Source organism: Ornithodoros turicata, unplaced genomic scaffold (assembly GCF_037126465.1).
Source record: "Ornithodoros turicata isolate Travis unplaced genomic scaffold, ASM3712646v1 Chromosome33, whole genome shotgun sequence".
In the NCBI taxonomy this organism is placed as follows: domain Eukaryota; kingdom Metazoa; phylum Arthropoda; class Arachnida; order Ixodida; family Argasidae; genus Ornithodoros; species Ornithodoros turicata.
Window position 1 is genome coordinate 65,299 of NW_026999359.1, and position 18,241 is coordinate 83,539.

At 51.2% G+C, this 18,241-nt stretch overlaps 1 protein-coding gene across 1 annotated transcript; it reads right to left on the reverse strand.

The window, feature by feature from the left end:
• Positions 1 to 5,508, reverse strand: LOC135373841 (uncharacterized). Its single transcript, XM_064606896.1, has one exon. The coding sequence runs from the start codon at positions 5,506 to 5,508 to the stop codon at positions 1 to 3; it is 5,508 nt and encodes a 1,835-aa protein (XP_064462966.1).
• Positions 5,509 to 18,241: the final 12,733 nt, after the last annotated feature.

An 18,241-nucleotide genomic window follows, 5' to 3' on the forward strand; every position in this document is an offset into this window, starting at 1 on the left:
TTACTCAGCGCGAGCTTCCCCGTCCCCCCGTCTTCCTCCTCCAGTGAGCCGATCTTCAACATCCTCCCCCGCGGCGCTGGTTGCGTCTGCCTCCAAAAGGTACAGTCGCTGTATCGGGCGCCGGATCCGCTGTCCACTCGGAAGGAGGACCCAGAAGCATCGCGCAACACCGTCATTCCCAGGTATAGACTCGACGACGCGGCCAGTTTTCCAAGTTAGGGAAGGTAAATTGTCGTCCTCTACCACTACGACATCTCCGACCTGCAGAGTGGATCTTGGGGCTGGTGCGGCGTGATGACCTGACCGGAGCAAGAGGAGATACTCCCTTTTCCAGCGTACCCAGAATCGCTTTAAAAGTGTGTGTCTGAGTTGAAATCTGCGTCGCAGGTGGACGGGAGTAGAGTTCGCTGCGGGTACCTCTATTCTGGGTGGTAGCCTGACTGCGCATCTTCCCAACATGAAGTGTGAAGGAGTCAAAACCTCCCTGTCTTCGATGTCGTCAGTGAGGGGTGTAAGGGGCCGACTGTTAACTGCTGCTTCCACCTCTAGTACTACGGTAAATAGCTCTTCATAGCTCAGACTGGAACGCCCTAGAGAACGCCTAAGCGCCTCCTTTATCGTACGAATAACGCGTTCCCAGAAGCCTCCCCACCATGGGGCGCATTCCGCAATGAACTTCCAGTGTATGCGATGAGTACTTGCGTGGTCTAGGATGGCTTCGTTTGTTGCTCTGCGCAGTAGCCTCGAGCAGCACCGGAACGTCTTGGCGTTGTCTGAATATACCGTTGACGGCACCCCGCGCCGAGCTACGAAACGGCGGAAGGCTTGTAGCAACGTTTGTGCGGTCATGTCCGTTGTGAGCTCCAGGTGGACCGCTCTAGTTACCGCACAGGAGAACACCAATATGTATACCTTGGAGTACGTGTCCCCTGGCGCTTTACAATAAAGCGGCCCACAGAAATCGACTCCACTAACCGCAAAAGGCGTAGTCTCAGTGATCCGGTCTCTTGGTAGTGGCGCGACAGGGGCAGACTCCGGACGGAGCTTCCTGTGTCGACACGGTAGACAAGCATTCAGGACGCGCTTGACGGTCCGTCGTCCCTTCAAGATCCAAAACCTTGAGCGCAGCTCCACCAGTGTAAGCTGCACTCCACCATGAACAAGGCGAACATGTGTAGCTTCGATCAGGAGCTCGGTGAACCGATGGTCACTTGGGAGCATGATTGGGTGTCTCACCTCATCTGGCTCGTTGAGCTGCTGGAGTCGACCGCCTACTCTAAGTAGTCCATAACGGTCCAAGAAAGGCTGGAGAGTTAGAACCGTGGAGTCTCGCGGAACTGCGCGTCCCAACTTCAACGCGGCAACTTCCCGCGTAAACGATACTGCTTGAACGTTCCTGAGCCAGTAAAGCTCCGCATCATTCAGTTCCGCCGCTGAGAGCGGTCCTGATAGGGGTGTTCCTCGTACCCCGGCGTTCCACAAAAACCTTTTGATCCAAGCTGTAATTCGCAGTATTCTGAGAAGGCGCTCGTAGTGCGTAACCTGGAGCAGGGGTTCGGAACTAGGCGAGGGCACCGGTGCTGTCGGACAGGCAGTCAGGTGAGCATTGCTTCCGTTGTCGGTTTTTGGAGTCACGGCCCTAGGTGGCCAGTTCGGTTCCGGAAGCGACAACCATGACGGACCCGACCACCAGGCTAACTTCTGCTGGGCAAACGAGGCTGGTGCTCCGCGCGTGATTAGGTCTGCCGGATTATCGTGACTTCGGCAGTGTTGCCAGGTAGACGTCTCTGTCAACCGACGTATTTCCGACGAGCGGTTCCTGACGAAGGTCTCTTGCCGGTCGTTGCCACCAGTGATCCACTGTAATGCAATGGCGGAGTCCGTCCAAAACCAAGCCACGTAGCTGGAAAACTCTTGAATCTGCCTGACGTAGTCCCAGAGCCTGGCAGCGAGTAAACAAGCAAGCAGCTCCAGTCGAGGCAACGACACAGGCATGACGGGAGCAACGCGGCATTTGCTCATCAGGAGACGTACGGAGTACTGGCCATTGGAAAGCGCATATCGAACATACACGACCGTACCATATGCTTGCGGACTTGCGTCGCAGAACATGTGCAACTCGACGTTCGCTCCTTCTTCACTTTGAACTGGAACGACGCAACGTGGAACCCTGACTGATGAGAGAAGGCCTAGTTCCGATGTCCATGCTGTCCATTGATCTTCTGTTTCTCTCTCTAGCGGGTCATCCCAGCCCTTGTGCAGTTTCCATAGGTTCTGGAAGAGCAGTTTTGCCCTTAAGACGAATGGGGCGATAAGTCCAAGAGGATCATAGATTCGTGCGAAGGCCTGTAGCACTGTCCGTTTCGTAGGCAATTGCGTCGCAACGTACGAGGACACATTCTGAGTGCTTATGACGACGCTGTCAGCGTCGCGATCCCACACTAGACCGAGAACCTTGCAAGAAGTCGTGCGCCCGGTGACGTTGTCGATCGAGACCCCGTCCGCGTAAAACCGTTCGTTGAGAACAGATGAGCTGGAGCACCACTTCCTGAGCTCCATGCTGGCGTCTGCAAGGATTGCACTCGCCGTTCTGTAGATGTCCAGTGCTTCGGCCTGAGAGTGAGCCCCGATGACTAAGTCGTCGACGTAAAAAGATTTCTGCAGCCGAGCCGCGATGTTCGGGTATGTTTTCTTCCACTCCTCTAGGTGGTGCTGCAACGTAGCCGCAAGCAAGAATGGGCTAGAAGATGCCCCGAAAGGCACTCTCGTCATTCGCCACTCGCAGATGCTGGGAGTAGGCAGTCCCTCAGTGGGTAACTGGTTAAACCAGAGAAAGCGCAGAAGATCCCGCTCGTCCGGCCTGATGCAGATCTGTAGGAACGCTTTACGTATGTCGGCGGTGAGGACTATTGGGCTGCATCTGAACTGCAACAGAAGCTGCAACAACTCTGCCCCGAGCTTCACTCCTTTGTCCAGTACATCGTTGAGCGAAGGACTCTCCAGCTCATGAGAAGACGCATCGAATACGACCCGAACTTTCGTGGTGACGGCTTCTCGACGTACGACTGCGTGATGTGGAAGATAGTATACCATCCTTGAATCGTCGTTCGTTGGCACTTCCTCTGCATGACCTTCCTTCGGGTACTCCCTGATGACGCTGTCGTACTCCTGAAGTACTTCGGGTTGGGTCAGGAAGCGTTGTAGCTGACGCATTAGCCGCGTTTCTGCAACTGTCCGATTCGTGCTTGGCAAGTGGCCTTGAGACTTTAGCATGATGGGCACGACATAACGCCCTTTGTCCTTGTAGATAGCGTCACGGAACTGCACCACCGCCGTTGGCTCTTCTCTGGGCGGTTCCCCAGGGTCTGAAATACCAATAGCGTCGAGCCTCCACATTTCGGAAGGGTCACCAGCCGGATGCGCTGTACACCACCCCTCAGAACATGCAAGGAAGAGAGCAGTGGTGTGGCCGTTAGCAGACAGAGGATGGGTAATCCGGGAGTAGGCGCCTTGCACCGTCCAACCGAATACAGTTTCTACTGCGCACATATGCTCGCTGAGACGGTCGACGCAACCGGTAACGACGGTCCAGTACAGGTCCGAGCCAATCAGTACGCTGATCACAGAATCCAAACCTCCGCTAAGCGGCTCATGAGCGAGCTGCATCTCTTTCGTGTGGAGACTGGATCTTAACTCCGGAGTAATGTCTGCGCTCCTCACGGTGCAGACCTCTGGAACTTCTAGCGCGTCAAGCGCAACGGACTTGTCGCCGAACAGGCTGCGAAGCTCTACCCTCATCTTGCGGCAATGATAGCGCTGAGGGCGTGTCGAATTCCCAAAGGTGAATACGGTTAGATCCTCTTCGTCGATGCAGGGAAGGCCAAGCTTCAGGGAGATGTCCCTTCGTATGAAGGTTCGCTGACTCCCAGTATCGAAGAGTACACGCACCTTTATGCGCTCGTTACCTCCAGCTGCCCAAACCGTTGCTGTCTGAAGTAGCGTTGGTGATGGCGAGTCGCTACTGGCCGGGGCTGATGTGACGGGTTGCTCATCACCAGCCGAGGCGCTGAGCACACTTCCATGAGTGGGAATCTGGTCCGTAGCGGCGTCACCGTTTCTCTTCCAGAGATCACATAGCACAGAGAGGTGACGTCTTGAACAGTGGCGGCACCTCAACCAAGTAGCACTGCGACAGCTGCGAGCGAAGTGGCCGTGCTTGCCGCACTTGAAACAGCAGTTGTTGGCTGTCAATCTTCTTCTCTTGTCATCCGTCGAGATGGCAAGATGGCATTCCTGAACAGTGTGACTTGCCAAGTTGCAGAGCGGACAAGAGGGACGAGGATGCGATGACGATGCGGCAAAAGCCAGTGCTGTCGGTAAGGTGGACGACGCTACGGGAGCTTGGGAGGAACGATCCATAGTACCAGGAACGGTCGAAGCAAGCCTTGCACGACCCGCACGTGTGTCCTCCCTGCTTTCAACTTGTACTTGTAAGAATTGCATAATGTTCTTAACCTGCGCCGCTCGGGACGCCGCAGGTTCACGGGACGCAGCAGCATCAGTAGCCGCTCGTGACGCCGCAGCTTCAGTAGCCGCAACATCCTCCTTCATGCGTTGACGGTACAGCACGGCTATATCCTCCGGCAACGATCGCATGAGCACCCTATGCAGCACAACAGCATACTCTGCGGGGGACACGCCAAGGGTCTCGAGGCAACTAGTACGGAAGAGAATATGCTCGTAGAGCTCGCGAAGTCGGGCCAGCTGTGAAGAGTTCTGGATCGGCGTAATTGCAAGCAGACTGTCGATGTGCTCATCTACAAGCGCGTCCGTACGACCGAAGCGCTGGGTTAGGACATTGACTGCAGTGGCGTAATTGTCCTCGGTGAGCCTGATCCATTCCACGGCGCGCTTCGCTTGTCCGGTCAAGTAGGATCGTAGGTACTTGAACTTTTCGATTGCGGGTAGGTCTGGATTTGTATGGATTGTGGCTTCAAAGTGCTCCCAAAATCCATGCCACTCACGGAGGTCTCCGGAAAAGACGGGCACCTGCAACTTCGGAAGGGCAACCCGTTTCGTCGAGGGTCGTGGTACCATCCCAAGCGCAGGATTATCGTGAACGGTTGGAGCGGTCGGAGCCGCGCCACTCATAACGTATTCGGTACGATCCCCTGGTGAGTCTTGAAGCGAAACGGTGGCGGCGGCCTGTGCGAGGGTGGCGTCGGAACGGGAGCGCGTGCGAAGTCGAATCCTGCTGATGCAGCTAAGAATCCTTTCGTGGTAATCCAAGGCGGTACTGACCTCCTCTTCGTAACTGTCGTCGTCGACGAGGTCCGCAATCTTTTCGTTTAAGCCCGCAAGCGTCGCATCTTTGTCCAAAAGGTCATCGAGGGCCACCTGCAACTCTTCGGTAGACGGTATCTCTTGTTTCAGGAGGTCGGTTGCAGATGACAGCCGTCGAGTCGTTGCGCCGCGGACTACAGACCGGTTCTTACGCAGCTTGTCCATCCCAGTTGCCGAGGCCAGTTTTACTCCCGGGTTTCGGCACCAAATTATGTTGAGTAAGAAGAACTAGCCTCCGTTCTGGTTGAGAGACAGACATCGAATGCCCCTTTATTACTCAGCGCGAGCTTCCCCGTCCCCCCGTCTTCCTCCTCCAATGAGCCGATCTTCAACAATCTGGGCGCGGCGCATCCTATGCGTCCGCGGCCAGCGCCGCTAGCACTGTCCCTGTAGCCCTTGATCAGTCGTTGCTCATTAATCTCATCAAGACTTGTGTCACGCAGGCGCTGGAAAAGTTCTTCAGTTCTCTCATTCCCACCGCTGCCGTCGCTAGTGCCTTGCAGTCGACTTCGGTGGCGCCGGCTGCTAACGAGCCTCGACCACAGGAAGGCGCATCAGGTGTAGCCTGCACCAGCGTGCAGCTGCCGGATAGGCCGTTTCCTGATGCTTCATCTGTTCTTTCTACTGACGACTCCGAGATGGACCTTGCGGGGCCCTCGCCTTCGGCTGAAGGTCAGGCAGGTCAGCTTTCTCCATCGTGTAGAAGACGGAAAAGGCGGAAACGCAGGGATAAGGCAGGGAAGCCTGAGGATATTCTGACCCAGCTAGTCCAAACAACAATCGTCAATGACTCTCAGCCTTAGCGTCATTCAGTGGAACTGCCGTAGCGTGTTATCGTCTCTAGTTGATTTGCACCTTCTTATTGCCTCCAATTCTCCTGATATTGTCCTGCTACAGGAATCCTGGCTTCGACCTAATGACAATTTTATTATTCCTGGTTTTTGTGTATTTCGTCTGGATCGTTGTTCCGGCTCCTCTCGAGGTGGTGGTTTGCTAACGCTCGTTCGAAGCTCTCTACCGATTCGCTGTGGGGTAGCTTATGCCTATAACAGTCACATAGCAGAGCTACTCGTCATTTCCATTGCGGCCTCGCAGGGTCCGCCTGCATATCTCTTGAACGTGTACTTACCCAGAGGTTGTGTGCCTTCAGCAGCGGCCGTACTGGATCATTGTCTGCTTCGGTGCTCCAATGACTGTCTAGTTGCTGGCGACCTTAATTCCCACCACCAGTCCTGGGGAGCATGTACAGACTCTCGCGGCAATCGTCTCTTCTCCTGGCTCACAGGTAGGATCTTCTCAGTAGCAAATTCTGGCTCGCCCACATTTTTTAGAGGAAACCATCAGTCCGCCATAGACCTAACCTTGTCGTCGGGGAGATGCTCAGTCTCCACCTGGTCCCCTCTCAACCACGGCTACCGCAGTGATCACATTCCGCTCTACTTCGTCTGCCATACCCCTGTGGCTCTTTCTGGCCCGAGCTTCTCCTCCGCTATCTTTGTCAACCACCAGAAGGCCGCCACGTTCTTGGCTGCCCACCTGGAGGATCTCGTTGTGGACTCGCCGCCTTCCTGTACAGAACTTCTCTCGGTCATCGACGAGTCCATTGCGACGTCCTCCTTCTCTGTTCCAAAAAGAACGCGTTCTACTTTCCCGCGCTGGTGGAATGACGATTGCACGCGCGCTCTCCGCCTCAGAAAGGCCGCCTGGAAACAGTACAGCTGTAATCGTTCGCCCCGCAACTGGCCTCTGTACCGGTCCCGCCGTTCGTCTTTTAAGCAAATCATTGGTACGGCGAAAGAAACTTTCCTTTCCTCCTTCACTCGGCTGTTTCGCAGCCTGCTCGCCGGCGCTCCCTCTACCGCCTTCTGCGAAGAACCAGATCCTCCCCAGAGTCCTTTCACCGTCTGTCTATCCCCTCTGACATTCTTAATCTGCTGCAGCGCAGTGCGCAAGGTCTTGCGGTGCGCTTCACGAACGCTTTGCCTCTACCTGATGCTCCTACTGGCAGTTTTGATGACGCTCAGTTTGCACCAGTCAGCTTCGATGAGCTTGACTCGCACGTTCGCAATTTGCCTGCATCCTCGGCGCCGGGTCCGGACCGGGTTTCTGTCCGCATGTTGAAATTGCTGTGGAACACGTATCCATCCCTGCTGATCTCCCTGGTGGAGACATCGCTCCGTCAGTGCTGGATCCCACCCATATGGAAACTATCACGGATTACGCTTATTCGTAAGGATCCCAAGAAAGACTGCACCTTGGACAACCTGCGACCTATTGCACTAACATCTCTCTTCGCCAAAATGGCTGAGCGCGTCGTTTTTGATCGCCTCATGCGGTTTGTGACGGCGCACGATGTGCTTTCGCCGGTTCAGATCGGCTTTCGCCCGCGAAGCTCTATCTGGATAGCCCACGTGGCTATCAACAACCACCTCTCGAAGGCGAGGCTCCTCTCTGAGTATACTGCTTTAGTCACACTGGACGTCGCGAAGGCGTTCGACTCCGTCGAGCTGTCCCTGCTTTTTTCCTCGCTGGACTCCCTCGCTCTTCCTCCTGACATCGGCCGCTGGATTAAGTGCTTTCTGTCAAACCGCATGTTCGTTTGCTCGGATGGCTCGTACTCCTCGTCTCAGCATCGGCAGTGCAGGGGCGTTCCGCAGGGATGTATCCTCTCACCTCTCTTGTTTAATCTCTTCTTACGCTCCGTGCCGCTTCACCCTGACATTGTGACTCTCGTGTACGCAGATGATATTGCCTTTCTGGCGTCGGCGTCGTCTCCGCGCGCGCTGCAAGCCTTGCTCCAGCACTACCTTGATACGCTAAATTCTTGGCTTCTATCCCTCGGCCTCTCGATAAACGCTGGAAAGTCGGCAGTCCTTTCTTTCCTTTGGCGAACTCCGGCTTCCGTCTCGTACGAATTGCTGCTCGGCAGCTCTGCTCTTCCCCAGGTTCCCAAACTAAAGTATTTAGGGATCTGGTATGATGCGTCTTACAGCCTTTCGGCTCATGTTACCTACATCGCGAGCCGGGCTACCCGGGTCCTAAACTTCTTGGCCTCTTTCAGCAACACGCGATCTGGCCTCCGCCGTCCGGTGCTCTTGCATATTTACAAGATGTACGTTCGCCCTATCCTGGAGTTTGGCTGTCCCATTTTTTCCAGTCGTCCGCAAACGCAGCTTCGACCTCTTCTGCTGCTCGAACGCAGGGCGCTGCGCTTCTGTCTGGGCGTACCAATCACTACACCCATATCGCACCTTTATGCTGAGAGTGGCGTTATTCCTTTGTCCTCCCGATTCAACACCCTAACCCTCCGCTGTATTTTACTTCTTTTCTCTAGTCAGCACTTCCTTCGCGTTGCCTTCCGCGTCACCAGTATCGCGTCCTTCCGCGCCCTCCGCTGGACCCCCAGGATCTACCCGCAGCTGGCGTTCGCCGAACGCTTGTTCCTCCAGCTCTGTGCGATGCCGGTCAGCTTATCCAGGTTGGTTCCATCGCCCGCTGCTCCCGCTCCGGATATCAGTATCCGCGTCGTGCCCCTATTCAACCCTGGTCGCGCCAACCTTCCTCCCCCTGCAGTCCTCTCCGCGCTCCTCGACAGTCACGTTAGTTCACTCTCCTCTCACCTTGCGATCTTCACCGATGGCTCTGTCGTAAACGAGAAAGCGGGCATTGGCTTCTTCATACCATCCATGGGCGTGCGCAGGAGCATCCGCCTCCCTGACTACATCCCGATCTACTTTGCAGAGCTAGTGGCCCTTCTGATGGCGCTCCAGGCCGTGCCGTCCTCGCACAGTCTAGTCTGCTTCTTCACCGACTCCTTGTCCCTAGTCTCCAAATTGGACAGTGGCCGGAGCTCGCATGAACGTGACCTGCTTCTCGCATTCTCTCCCTCCTTCATCCATGAAATTGTTCTGACATGGGTTCCCGGCCACTGTGGGCTTCCCGCTAACGAAGTCGCGGATTCTCTTGCGCGTGCCGCTGTCGCATCTACTCACCTCGCTGTTCTACCCCTCATTCCTACGGTTCTATACGCAATGTACAAAAGGTTCGACATCCTCCGTAGAGCTGCTGCCCTCCAACAGCAGCTCCGCGCGCGGCCTGAACTAGCGCACCTGGAATTTGGCTGGAACCCTCTCCTTTGTGGTTCGCGGCGAATGGAGGTTCTGCTCACGCGTTTTCGCTGTCGCGTCATCCAACTAAACTACTACCTCCATAGAATTCGCCGCTCTGTCTCTCCTCTTTGCCCCTACTGCCAGCAAGACGAAACTATTGAACACTTTTTTCTCCACTGTTCGCGCTACTCATCCCAACGCGCCATGTTCCTAGCCGTCCCGCTCCGTGCCCACGATGTTCCACTGTCGGCATCTTCCATTCTGTCTTTTGGTAGATTGTCAGGTCGCCATTCCATTCCCCCGCTCATCTTTTATTCAGTCATTTCATTCATCTCATCCTCTCATCGCTTCACGTAACCATCATTAACTGGGCCCTCATGTCACGATCCGTGGCCAATTGCCCCGTGCTATGCGCCACTGCGGAGAAAGACGAAGAAGAAGAAGAAGAAGAAGCGCAACGTCTGTGACCAGTTGTCCGATTGCTTACATTTTGGTGCCGAAACCCGGGAAGAAGACTACTCAGGAAAGCATTTGGCAACTGGACCGTGCCCCATGGATCATCTCAATCAGTTAAGAGAACCTGTCCGTGAAAGGGTTGCGAAGCTTACTTTGGAGATCATAGCATCTCTCCAGGAAATTCCTTCTTACAAGACCCTGCAACTGAAGCTCGCACTACTAACCCGTCACGCCACAGAACTCCGTTATCTGGACGAACAGGTATCAGCCATTATAGACTTGGACGACATCGAAACCGAAGCAGAGGGCTGCGACATGTATCTGGAGATGATAGTAACTGCTCAAGTGCGTGCTAGCAAGGTTCTGGAATGTTCAAGAGGTACCTCAATGACTGCGAAAAGGCGGGTGTAGTTCCGTATCGGGACCACTCGTTTTTAAAAATTATTGAAACGGTTAGGAAAGTAAATATTGCATAGAAGTGGAAGAAGATCATATACTGAATCTAAAAATGTAAGAATTATAAAATTCTGTGGACTAGAACTTTTTTTATTTGCATTTAAACAACCCCATCTGATTCACTTTTAGCGCAGGAGAAACACGGGAATGCTAAGCCTAACTGATTCGAAACTTGCCGTCTTGCGAAAGGTAGGGTCGTCGAAATGGGCTAAGTTAGGTTCTACAGATTGGGGGGGGGGGTCTGGGGGGCGCCGCCCCCCCCCCAGGCACGCACTAGGCGGTGCGGCCGTCGAGACTGTGCCTCAGGTTAGGTCAGTAAGTTCCTCAGCCAACATGGCGGATCGCCATCAAGAAACTGGCGATAAAATTTAATTTTCATACGTTTTACGCAATATACGAGGGACATTCCTGTTGAATTTCGTTACTAATTACTTCCTCTTTCATGTAAAAGCGTTAGATTTTTGTTTTTATTCGTTTTTCTTTAAAAAAAGCCAGCGGTCCCGATACAGAACTACATCCGCAGAAGCTTTTCAGGAATCTCTTCAACGCTTGAACGACAGAAGACAATATGGCGACAACCCTGAATTCGTTGTACTGTCATCAAGTGACTGCTCCACAACTCAGATTGAGCGTCAAACCATGGAAACTTGCGGAACGAAAATCACAGGTGGTGCAGTAGGCCAGGTTCAACATGGGGATACAATGTGTAGTCTCAAGATCTCCGCTGATGATATCTGGACTGGTAACGGAAGAACCTGCGTATAATGCGAACACCCCATGGATGAGGGAAATCATGAAGTCTCCTGCACCACATCAGCGAAGCAGACGTTACATCCAACTATGACTTTGGCAGACTCTTCCGACATCTACCACCGCGGACATCCTACGACCTCTGCCAGTGACATTGCCGCTCAGGCTGCTGCAACTAACCCCATCCTCGTGAACAAGAAAGGCAATACACGTACGTTTGTTCATGTCAGTCTACGTCCTATCACGCTTCGTAGGAGGAACTGTTCCCTACGTCACTTTGTCTTGCTACGTCTTCATCGGAACATTCATGTGAGGTCACAGGGCCACCACGCACATCTCTCACGTAAGGGTTGGATACTGGGAGCACCTTCAAATAGCCATGATTCTTCGCAAGTGCCTCAACTAACAGCGCCAGACAAGATCGTTCAGCCTATGTGGTTCTCTACAGGACATGTAGGACTGCCATTAGAGCCTGACTGAAGACCACTCGCTTTTGTACATCGGTTTTGTTAAGTTTTTGTGTTATATGTTGCGTGTTTATGTATATTGTATCGTGGATCACCGTTGGCGCCGGGAGTGTAAAAAATCGACGACGACGAAGTTGTATCGCGGACCACACGCATCTTCCATTGGATTCATGGCCATTAAAGAAGCACAACGTCTGTGACCAGTTGTCCGATTGCTTACAGGGCTAATATATAGTTGTGGATTGTCCAAGAGTCGTCTCACTATCAAAAACACAAAATTGTCATAACAAACAGCTTACCCTCAGCAGTGAAGATAGTACTATTGGGCATGGTGAGTGGCTAGGCGAATGGTTTCGGTGAAAGATATTCATCTTTGATTTATTGGAATAGCTTAGAACAACAAAGGCATTTCGTATAGATTTTATGCGTCATCCCATGGATTTCGACGTGGGGTACGTGTACGTGTGCGACTTGGAGTATCCAAAATCTATCCGCGCGCTGACGCGGTACTTCCCCCTGGCTCCCGAGAAGCGGTAGATGCGACGGAATGGCTCTCGCCATTCCAGGGGGGCTCCTCGAAGGGTTGATGTAAACATCAGAAAGCTGGTGCTCACGTGCAAGATCAAGGTCGAGTACGTTACGCGCTGCTCGCGCTCTGCTGTAGATTGGGCATGAGGGTGACGAAAATTCACCGAATTCTAAAATTTCGTGAGGCACTAGTCAGGCGTCCCTACATCGAGGACAATGTTGCCAGACGCGTCGCCTCGGGCACGACGTTCGAGAAAAATTTCTATCAAATCTCAAATAACGCAGTCTGTGGAAGGACGCTGCTAAATTAATTTAATATGCGGGACATTCGAGTAGCCTTCGATGAGGAGACGGCGAGTCACCTCGGGAGTCGGGTGGAATGTGTGAGAACAGAAATTTTGTCCCCCGATTGTGTCATGCACGAAATGCGCAAAAGAAAAAGTGTGATGCAATTTCCCCCTGCAGATTGGCTTCAGGGTTTTATAACTGAGTAAGTTAACCATGTACTCGTTCTATTATGAAACCCTGCTGAGTAAGCTCACTTGTCCGGTGATTACCTGCTACTTTGACACGGATTGTCTGATCCTCGGCCTATTCTGCAAGGACTACGAAGATAAGTTACAAGGGATCGCCGACGCTCATTTAGACTTTTCTTCCTTCGATCGGGATCATCCACTGTACAGCGAGAAGAATCGCGGTAGGCTTGGCACATTCGAAAGGAAAAACGGGTAGCATCCCCATAGAGGAAGTAATATGCTTGAAAGCTAAAATGTATTCCATCAAATTAGCCGGGAAAAAACAGATAGCAAGAGCTAAAAGCGTCAAAAAGAACATTGTGCACAAACACCTCCTCCCATGATACGTACCACGACACCCTACTCAAGCACACAGTGTATCGCACGAACAGGTGTCAATAGTGGGAAAGAAAGAGGTATGTACACCATCAGAAATATGAAAAGAAGTCTGATCGCGTACGACGACAAACGATGCTCTACAATAACTTGGACTCCTTCCTGTATGGAAGCTGCGAATATGGTAAGCTCAAGGGGATGACGTAGATAGTGGGATTTCACCTGGCGTTCTTTCCCCCCTCAGATAATGACGTGGGCCAACAGGGCCTGACGTGGGCCAACAGTATTGTTAAATAAATAAATAAACAAAATAAATAATGCAGAGGATGAGATGGAGTAGCGTCAGTTGGACAGCGGCACTGGAATGATGTAGTACCTCGTTCTCTTCTCGCTCGTCTCATGCGACTTGTCGCTGGACGCCGGCAACTGTACGGTGAGCATCAAGCTGGAGAAGGATAAGCACAGTTACGTGCACGAATGCCCGGGCGACATCTTGGCCATCAGAGAGTGGCACATGGTACCTATGCGGAACGCCATTAACCTGGACAGGAATGCTACTGGTTCGCTGCGCACGTCGCAAGTGCCTTCACTTGCTGGACGTGAGCGACAGCTACGAAGGTATCCAGTGCACGCGGATGTGCCAACTCACAAGGAATGAAATTTTGCTCAGCCGCTGTCTCTGAGACATCTACATGATCCATCACTTCTGCGGAACCACGCCCAGCATAAGAGGAATCAATCTCTCCAAGACTGCCATGCTTTTTCTCAAACATGTACTCAATAAACGTTGAAATACATTTTTTTCTGTCTGTCTGAGATAAAGCCGCAGTGGGGCCGCAGCGAGTGCGCCATCTGGTGCGCACTAACGAAGGCTATTTTCAGTAGGCTTAGAATGGGCCAATCGGTAGGCTTAGATTAGGGACGGACAATCAGAGGGCTTCGAAAGTCTGGAAAATGTGGAGAGTGATCAGTAAGCTTAGAACGGAGCCGGTTAATTAGCATAAACGGACGGCGCTGTGCTCAGTGATCCGCGTGCACCAATCAGCGTGAAGTGGGTGGAACCAAGTAACTAGCATAAAGTTGCGGAGCCGCGGTCAACCAATCAATGATCAGTAGGCTTAGCATGGACCAATCAACGTGAAGTCGGTGGAGCCAAGCTAACTAATTAGCATAAAGGAGCGGAGCTCAGGTCAATCAGTCAACGATCTGTAGGCTTAGCATGGGCCAATCAACGTGAAGTGGGCGGAGCTAATGGCGGCCAATCAGTTGGCTTAGAATTGTCTTGTGTTGTTATAGAACTGGATTGTGTTGGATTAAAACTGCATTGTGTTGGATTAGAACTGGATTTTGGCTTAGAATAAGATTAGAATTTGATTAGAACAGGCTTCAGTTGAATTAGAGAAAACTCTTGGTTGTTAGCCTCTATTCTATACTACTAACAACACGTGTAGTTTGGGCTTCGTCGATTAAGGTTTCCAATTGGGGCACACAGCCGGAAAGCATAATCTTATATATAAACATATATTTTACCAAACGTGGTGCGGAAGTTGCGTGTTCAATTTATTTCTGTATTTACTTCGTCTAGGCGCCGCAAGAAACTGGGGCTATGAGCAGCGTTACTGACATGGCAACAGTGAGACAGGGGACGAGAAAGAATTGAGGGACAAGGGCGCTAGCGTGCATCCTGGGCCGACTTGATGAGGTACTCTGCCGACGTTTGTCTGTATATTGTGCAGCAAAATCCATGGAACGCCTCGGAGAGCGCAGCCGGCGGCTTTATTCGAACCAGCCTCACATCTCAGCGTGTTTGTGTTGTTAAAATATATATGCAGTCAACACTCGATTTATGAATGCTCTTAGTTTCTCAAAAAAATCCTTTATAAATCGAGCTGCAAGGTGCGTGGAAGAGAAATGGACTGAAATACGGCGGGAAGTGCACGAGACTACGTTTGTTTGTGAAGACACTCCGAAATTGCGCTCTGCACCATACATCCGGCTGCATTTCTCTTCTGCGGAAGACACGATCCAAGTCTTGCACTTGACTTGTCCGCCTGGTCCTCGAAGCGCTGTATCGCACCGTGAATGTGATTCCAAGTTGAGCGAGCTGACACACCTTCAGAACAATACTGCTAGTTTTCTTCACTGTCACTATGATCACCCTCAGGGGATGATCTATCATTTGGCAACTGCACTAAAGCACCAGCATCAAGCGGCTCACATACGTGTTCACCGTCAGCACAGCAAATACACTGCTCTGTTCTCATTCTCTACTTCTTGTGGCAGCGGGACACTGCATGGGTGCTTGACCTTTATGCTGTGTTAATTTTGCTAATTGACCCAATCCCAGTACTTCTGCGTGCGTCAACAACCCCGTTCATAAATCGAGGTCAGAACACACATGTTGTTGCGGTTCGTTGCCTGAGAATCTGCTCACAGTGCATATACCAAAGTTTCATAAACTGAGGGAGAAATACATGGAAAACGTTTGATTCCTTGTGACGCCGTTCATAAATCGAGGGAATTCGTAAATCGATGGTTCATAGAACGAGGGTTGACTGCATATACACATAGTGAACGGTCAGATAAACCGGAGACAGAAGATGAAAGTAGGGGAAGTAACAAACCAAAAAGGGTTTATTAAATGTTAAAAGTTATAAAACGTACTTAGGGGCGATGACTACGTTACGGCGGAAGCTCCGCCTTCCTCAGGACGAATAGCTATTTCGTCCTGAAGGAGGCGGAGCTTCCGCCGTAATGTAGAAATCGCCCTTAGCTTTTATAACTTTTAAGTTTTAATGAACCCTTTTTTGTTACCTCCCATAATTTCTGACTTCTGTCTCCGATTTATCTAAAGGTTCACCATCATTACGTAGCCGTCCGAACGAACTTCAACTTTTCAAGATATATATCTACCGTATACATATATATCTTTTTGTCCTGTTCTGTCCTGACGAAGACTATGCCACGGTCGAAACGTCGACCCTTTTTCATTTAACTTTTAGTTCCTGCCAATGCAGTGAACTAGTGTTCCTAACTTCTCTAAAATCTGTTGTCCGCGTCTCTTTCGTTCCACAACTATATATATATATATATATATAATGAAAAAAAAAATAGCCGGAGCTCTTTGGCTGCACGTATAGCATATGTTTGTAACTCAAACGTCACCATACCAGTACTGGACAGCTGTTTCGGCCTTGTTGGGCCTCATCAACAGTACGCAGGCAGGCAACGTTTGAGTGGATGGCGTCAGAAGGTCACGTAACACGTGATTCCTCCCGTCAGGGTGAGATAACTCACTCACTGAAAGCCCATTGCAAAGCCAGTGAAGTATAAAATAAAAATAAAAAAATAGCCGGAGCTCTTTGGCTGCACATATAGCATATGTTTGTAAGTCAAACGTCGCCATGCCAGTCCTGGACAGCTGTTTCGGCCGTCTAGGGCCTCATCAGCAGTACGCAGGCAGGCAACGTTTCAGAGGATGGCGTCAGAAGGTCATGTGGGACGTGATGCTTCCCGTCAGGGTGTCCCAAGACACCTCTGAAAGCCCAGTGCAAAGCCAGTCAAGTGTATAAGGGGAAAAAGATTAGCAGGAGCTCTTTGGCTGCACGTTTAGCATAATGTAGCAAGAGCTCTTTGGCGAACAAGCACGAAGCGGTCATTCACAGCTGGGATTGTGGCACGCTTGACTGGTAAACATATATATATATATATATATAGGTATATAATTCACTGGCTTGCACTGTGGCATTGAGGAGTGCTCGGTCACCCTCCCAGGTGTATATCGCTCGCTGAGTGACCCCTGGTTTGCCAATCCCGAACGATGCGCAGCTACCCAGGGCCGACGAGCCGCAAACACGGCGAAACACGTGTCCTCTGGTGCTGTCGCATCGTTCAATCAGTATCTATATATATATATATATATATATATATATATATATGTGTGTGTGTGTGTGTTTACCAGTCAAGCATGTCACAATACCAGCTGTGAATGACCGCTTCGCGCTTGTTTGTTCTCATCGGCGCAGCGTAGTGATGTGACACGCTCTTGGGTCCACACAAACATTGTGTCACTGCAAGATATCAATGTTGCAGGGCGTTAGCAAAACATCTGCTTCTGTTCTCTGGAGACCGCAGTGCAAAGCTAGTAAGTGCTGATACAAATATAAATATGAGTGAATGCTCCATGAATGCACGTGAGGCATATCTGTACAAGTCAAGAGTGCCACAGTCCCAGCTGTGGACGGCCATTTCTAGCTTGTTCGCGCTCAGCTGCATAGCGTAGGAATGTGAAACGCTCATTATTTTTGCCTTCCTTATAATAAGACTATTTTGTTTTCTTTGTGATAAGACGGTAGTCGCCGGCATCAAGGTCAAAGCGGGGGAAAGAATGGTAAAACAAGAGGGGTGGACACTTCCTCCTCTACAGGGTTAACGAAAGGGGAACCGGCGAAAATCAAGCAGGCAGGGCTAAAGCATAATTTTAACTTTTTTCCGACTATTTTTGTTGCGATGTCGTAGACAGCTTTTGTTGAATCTGTGGCTATTCGTGGAAGACTTCATGTTTCAGTAAAAAAAAATAAGTGAGGTTCGCTCGGCAATTTTCAAAGTTCAAACGAAAAAGTCAATTTCCCTCCATTAAAGATTTTCTAGAGCCTTATGAAACGGCGGCAAAAATGTTTCAAGTACACAGTTGCCGAAAGTTCCAGAATCCTCCAGCGAGTACATCTACAGTTGGAATTTTTTTATCATTTTAGGTGAAACATCTTGTCTCTATCTCTATACATACTAAAGGGGACATAGGATAATATGAGAAGGGCATTATATACTAGGCCAGTGCAGGGGATGGTCGGCGAGGTGGAAAGGGTGAAACGCGCGAACCCTCTTGCGTTGTGAACCAATCAGAGCCCATGCATAAAGTCTAGCGCCGATTAAAAAAAACATGGCTAAGTTCTCTGCTGTTCAAATGACCTTCTCTGCTCCAAATAAAGTCCGGAAGCTTTCTCATGCCGTCAACTGCACTGAGCGGGAAGAGCGCGGATGCAAAAAACAACAGAGAACCCCGTATGTGGAATGCAAGGGACAGGTCGTCTATCAAGTACCCTCGTCGTGCGGTAAATTCTATGTGGGACACACTGGACGCTGCATCAAAGAACGATTGCGGGAACATGGGCTTCATGTCTACAACAAACGGGATGCATGGATGGCTCTACATTGGAGTCAGTGTGGCTCCAAACCGCAACTGAAACAATCCATCGGCTTCACACGCAGTAGCGATAGGACC

Coding starts and splice junctions, on each gene's coding strand:
- LOC135373841 (XM_064606896.1), bottom strand. CDS start 5,508: ATGGACAAGCTGCGTAAGAACCGGTCTGTAGTCCGCGGCGCAACGACT.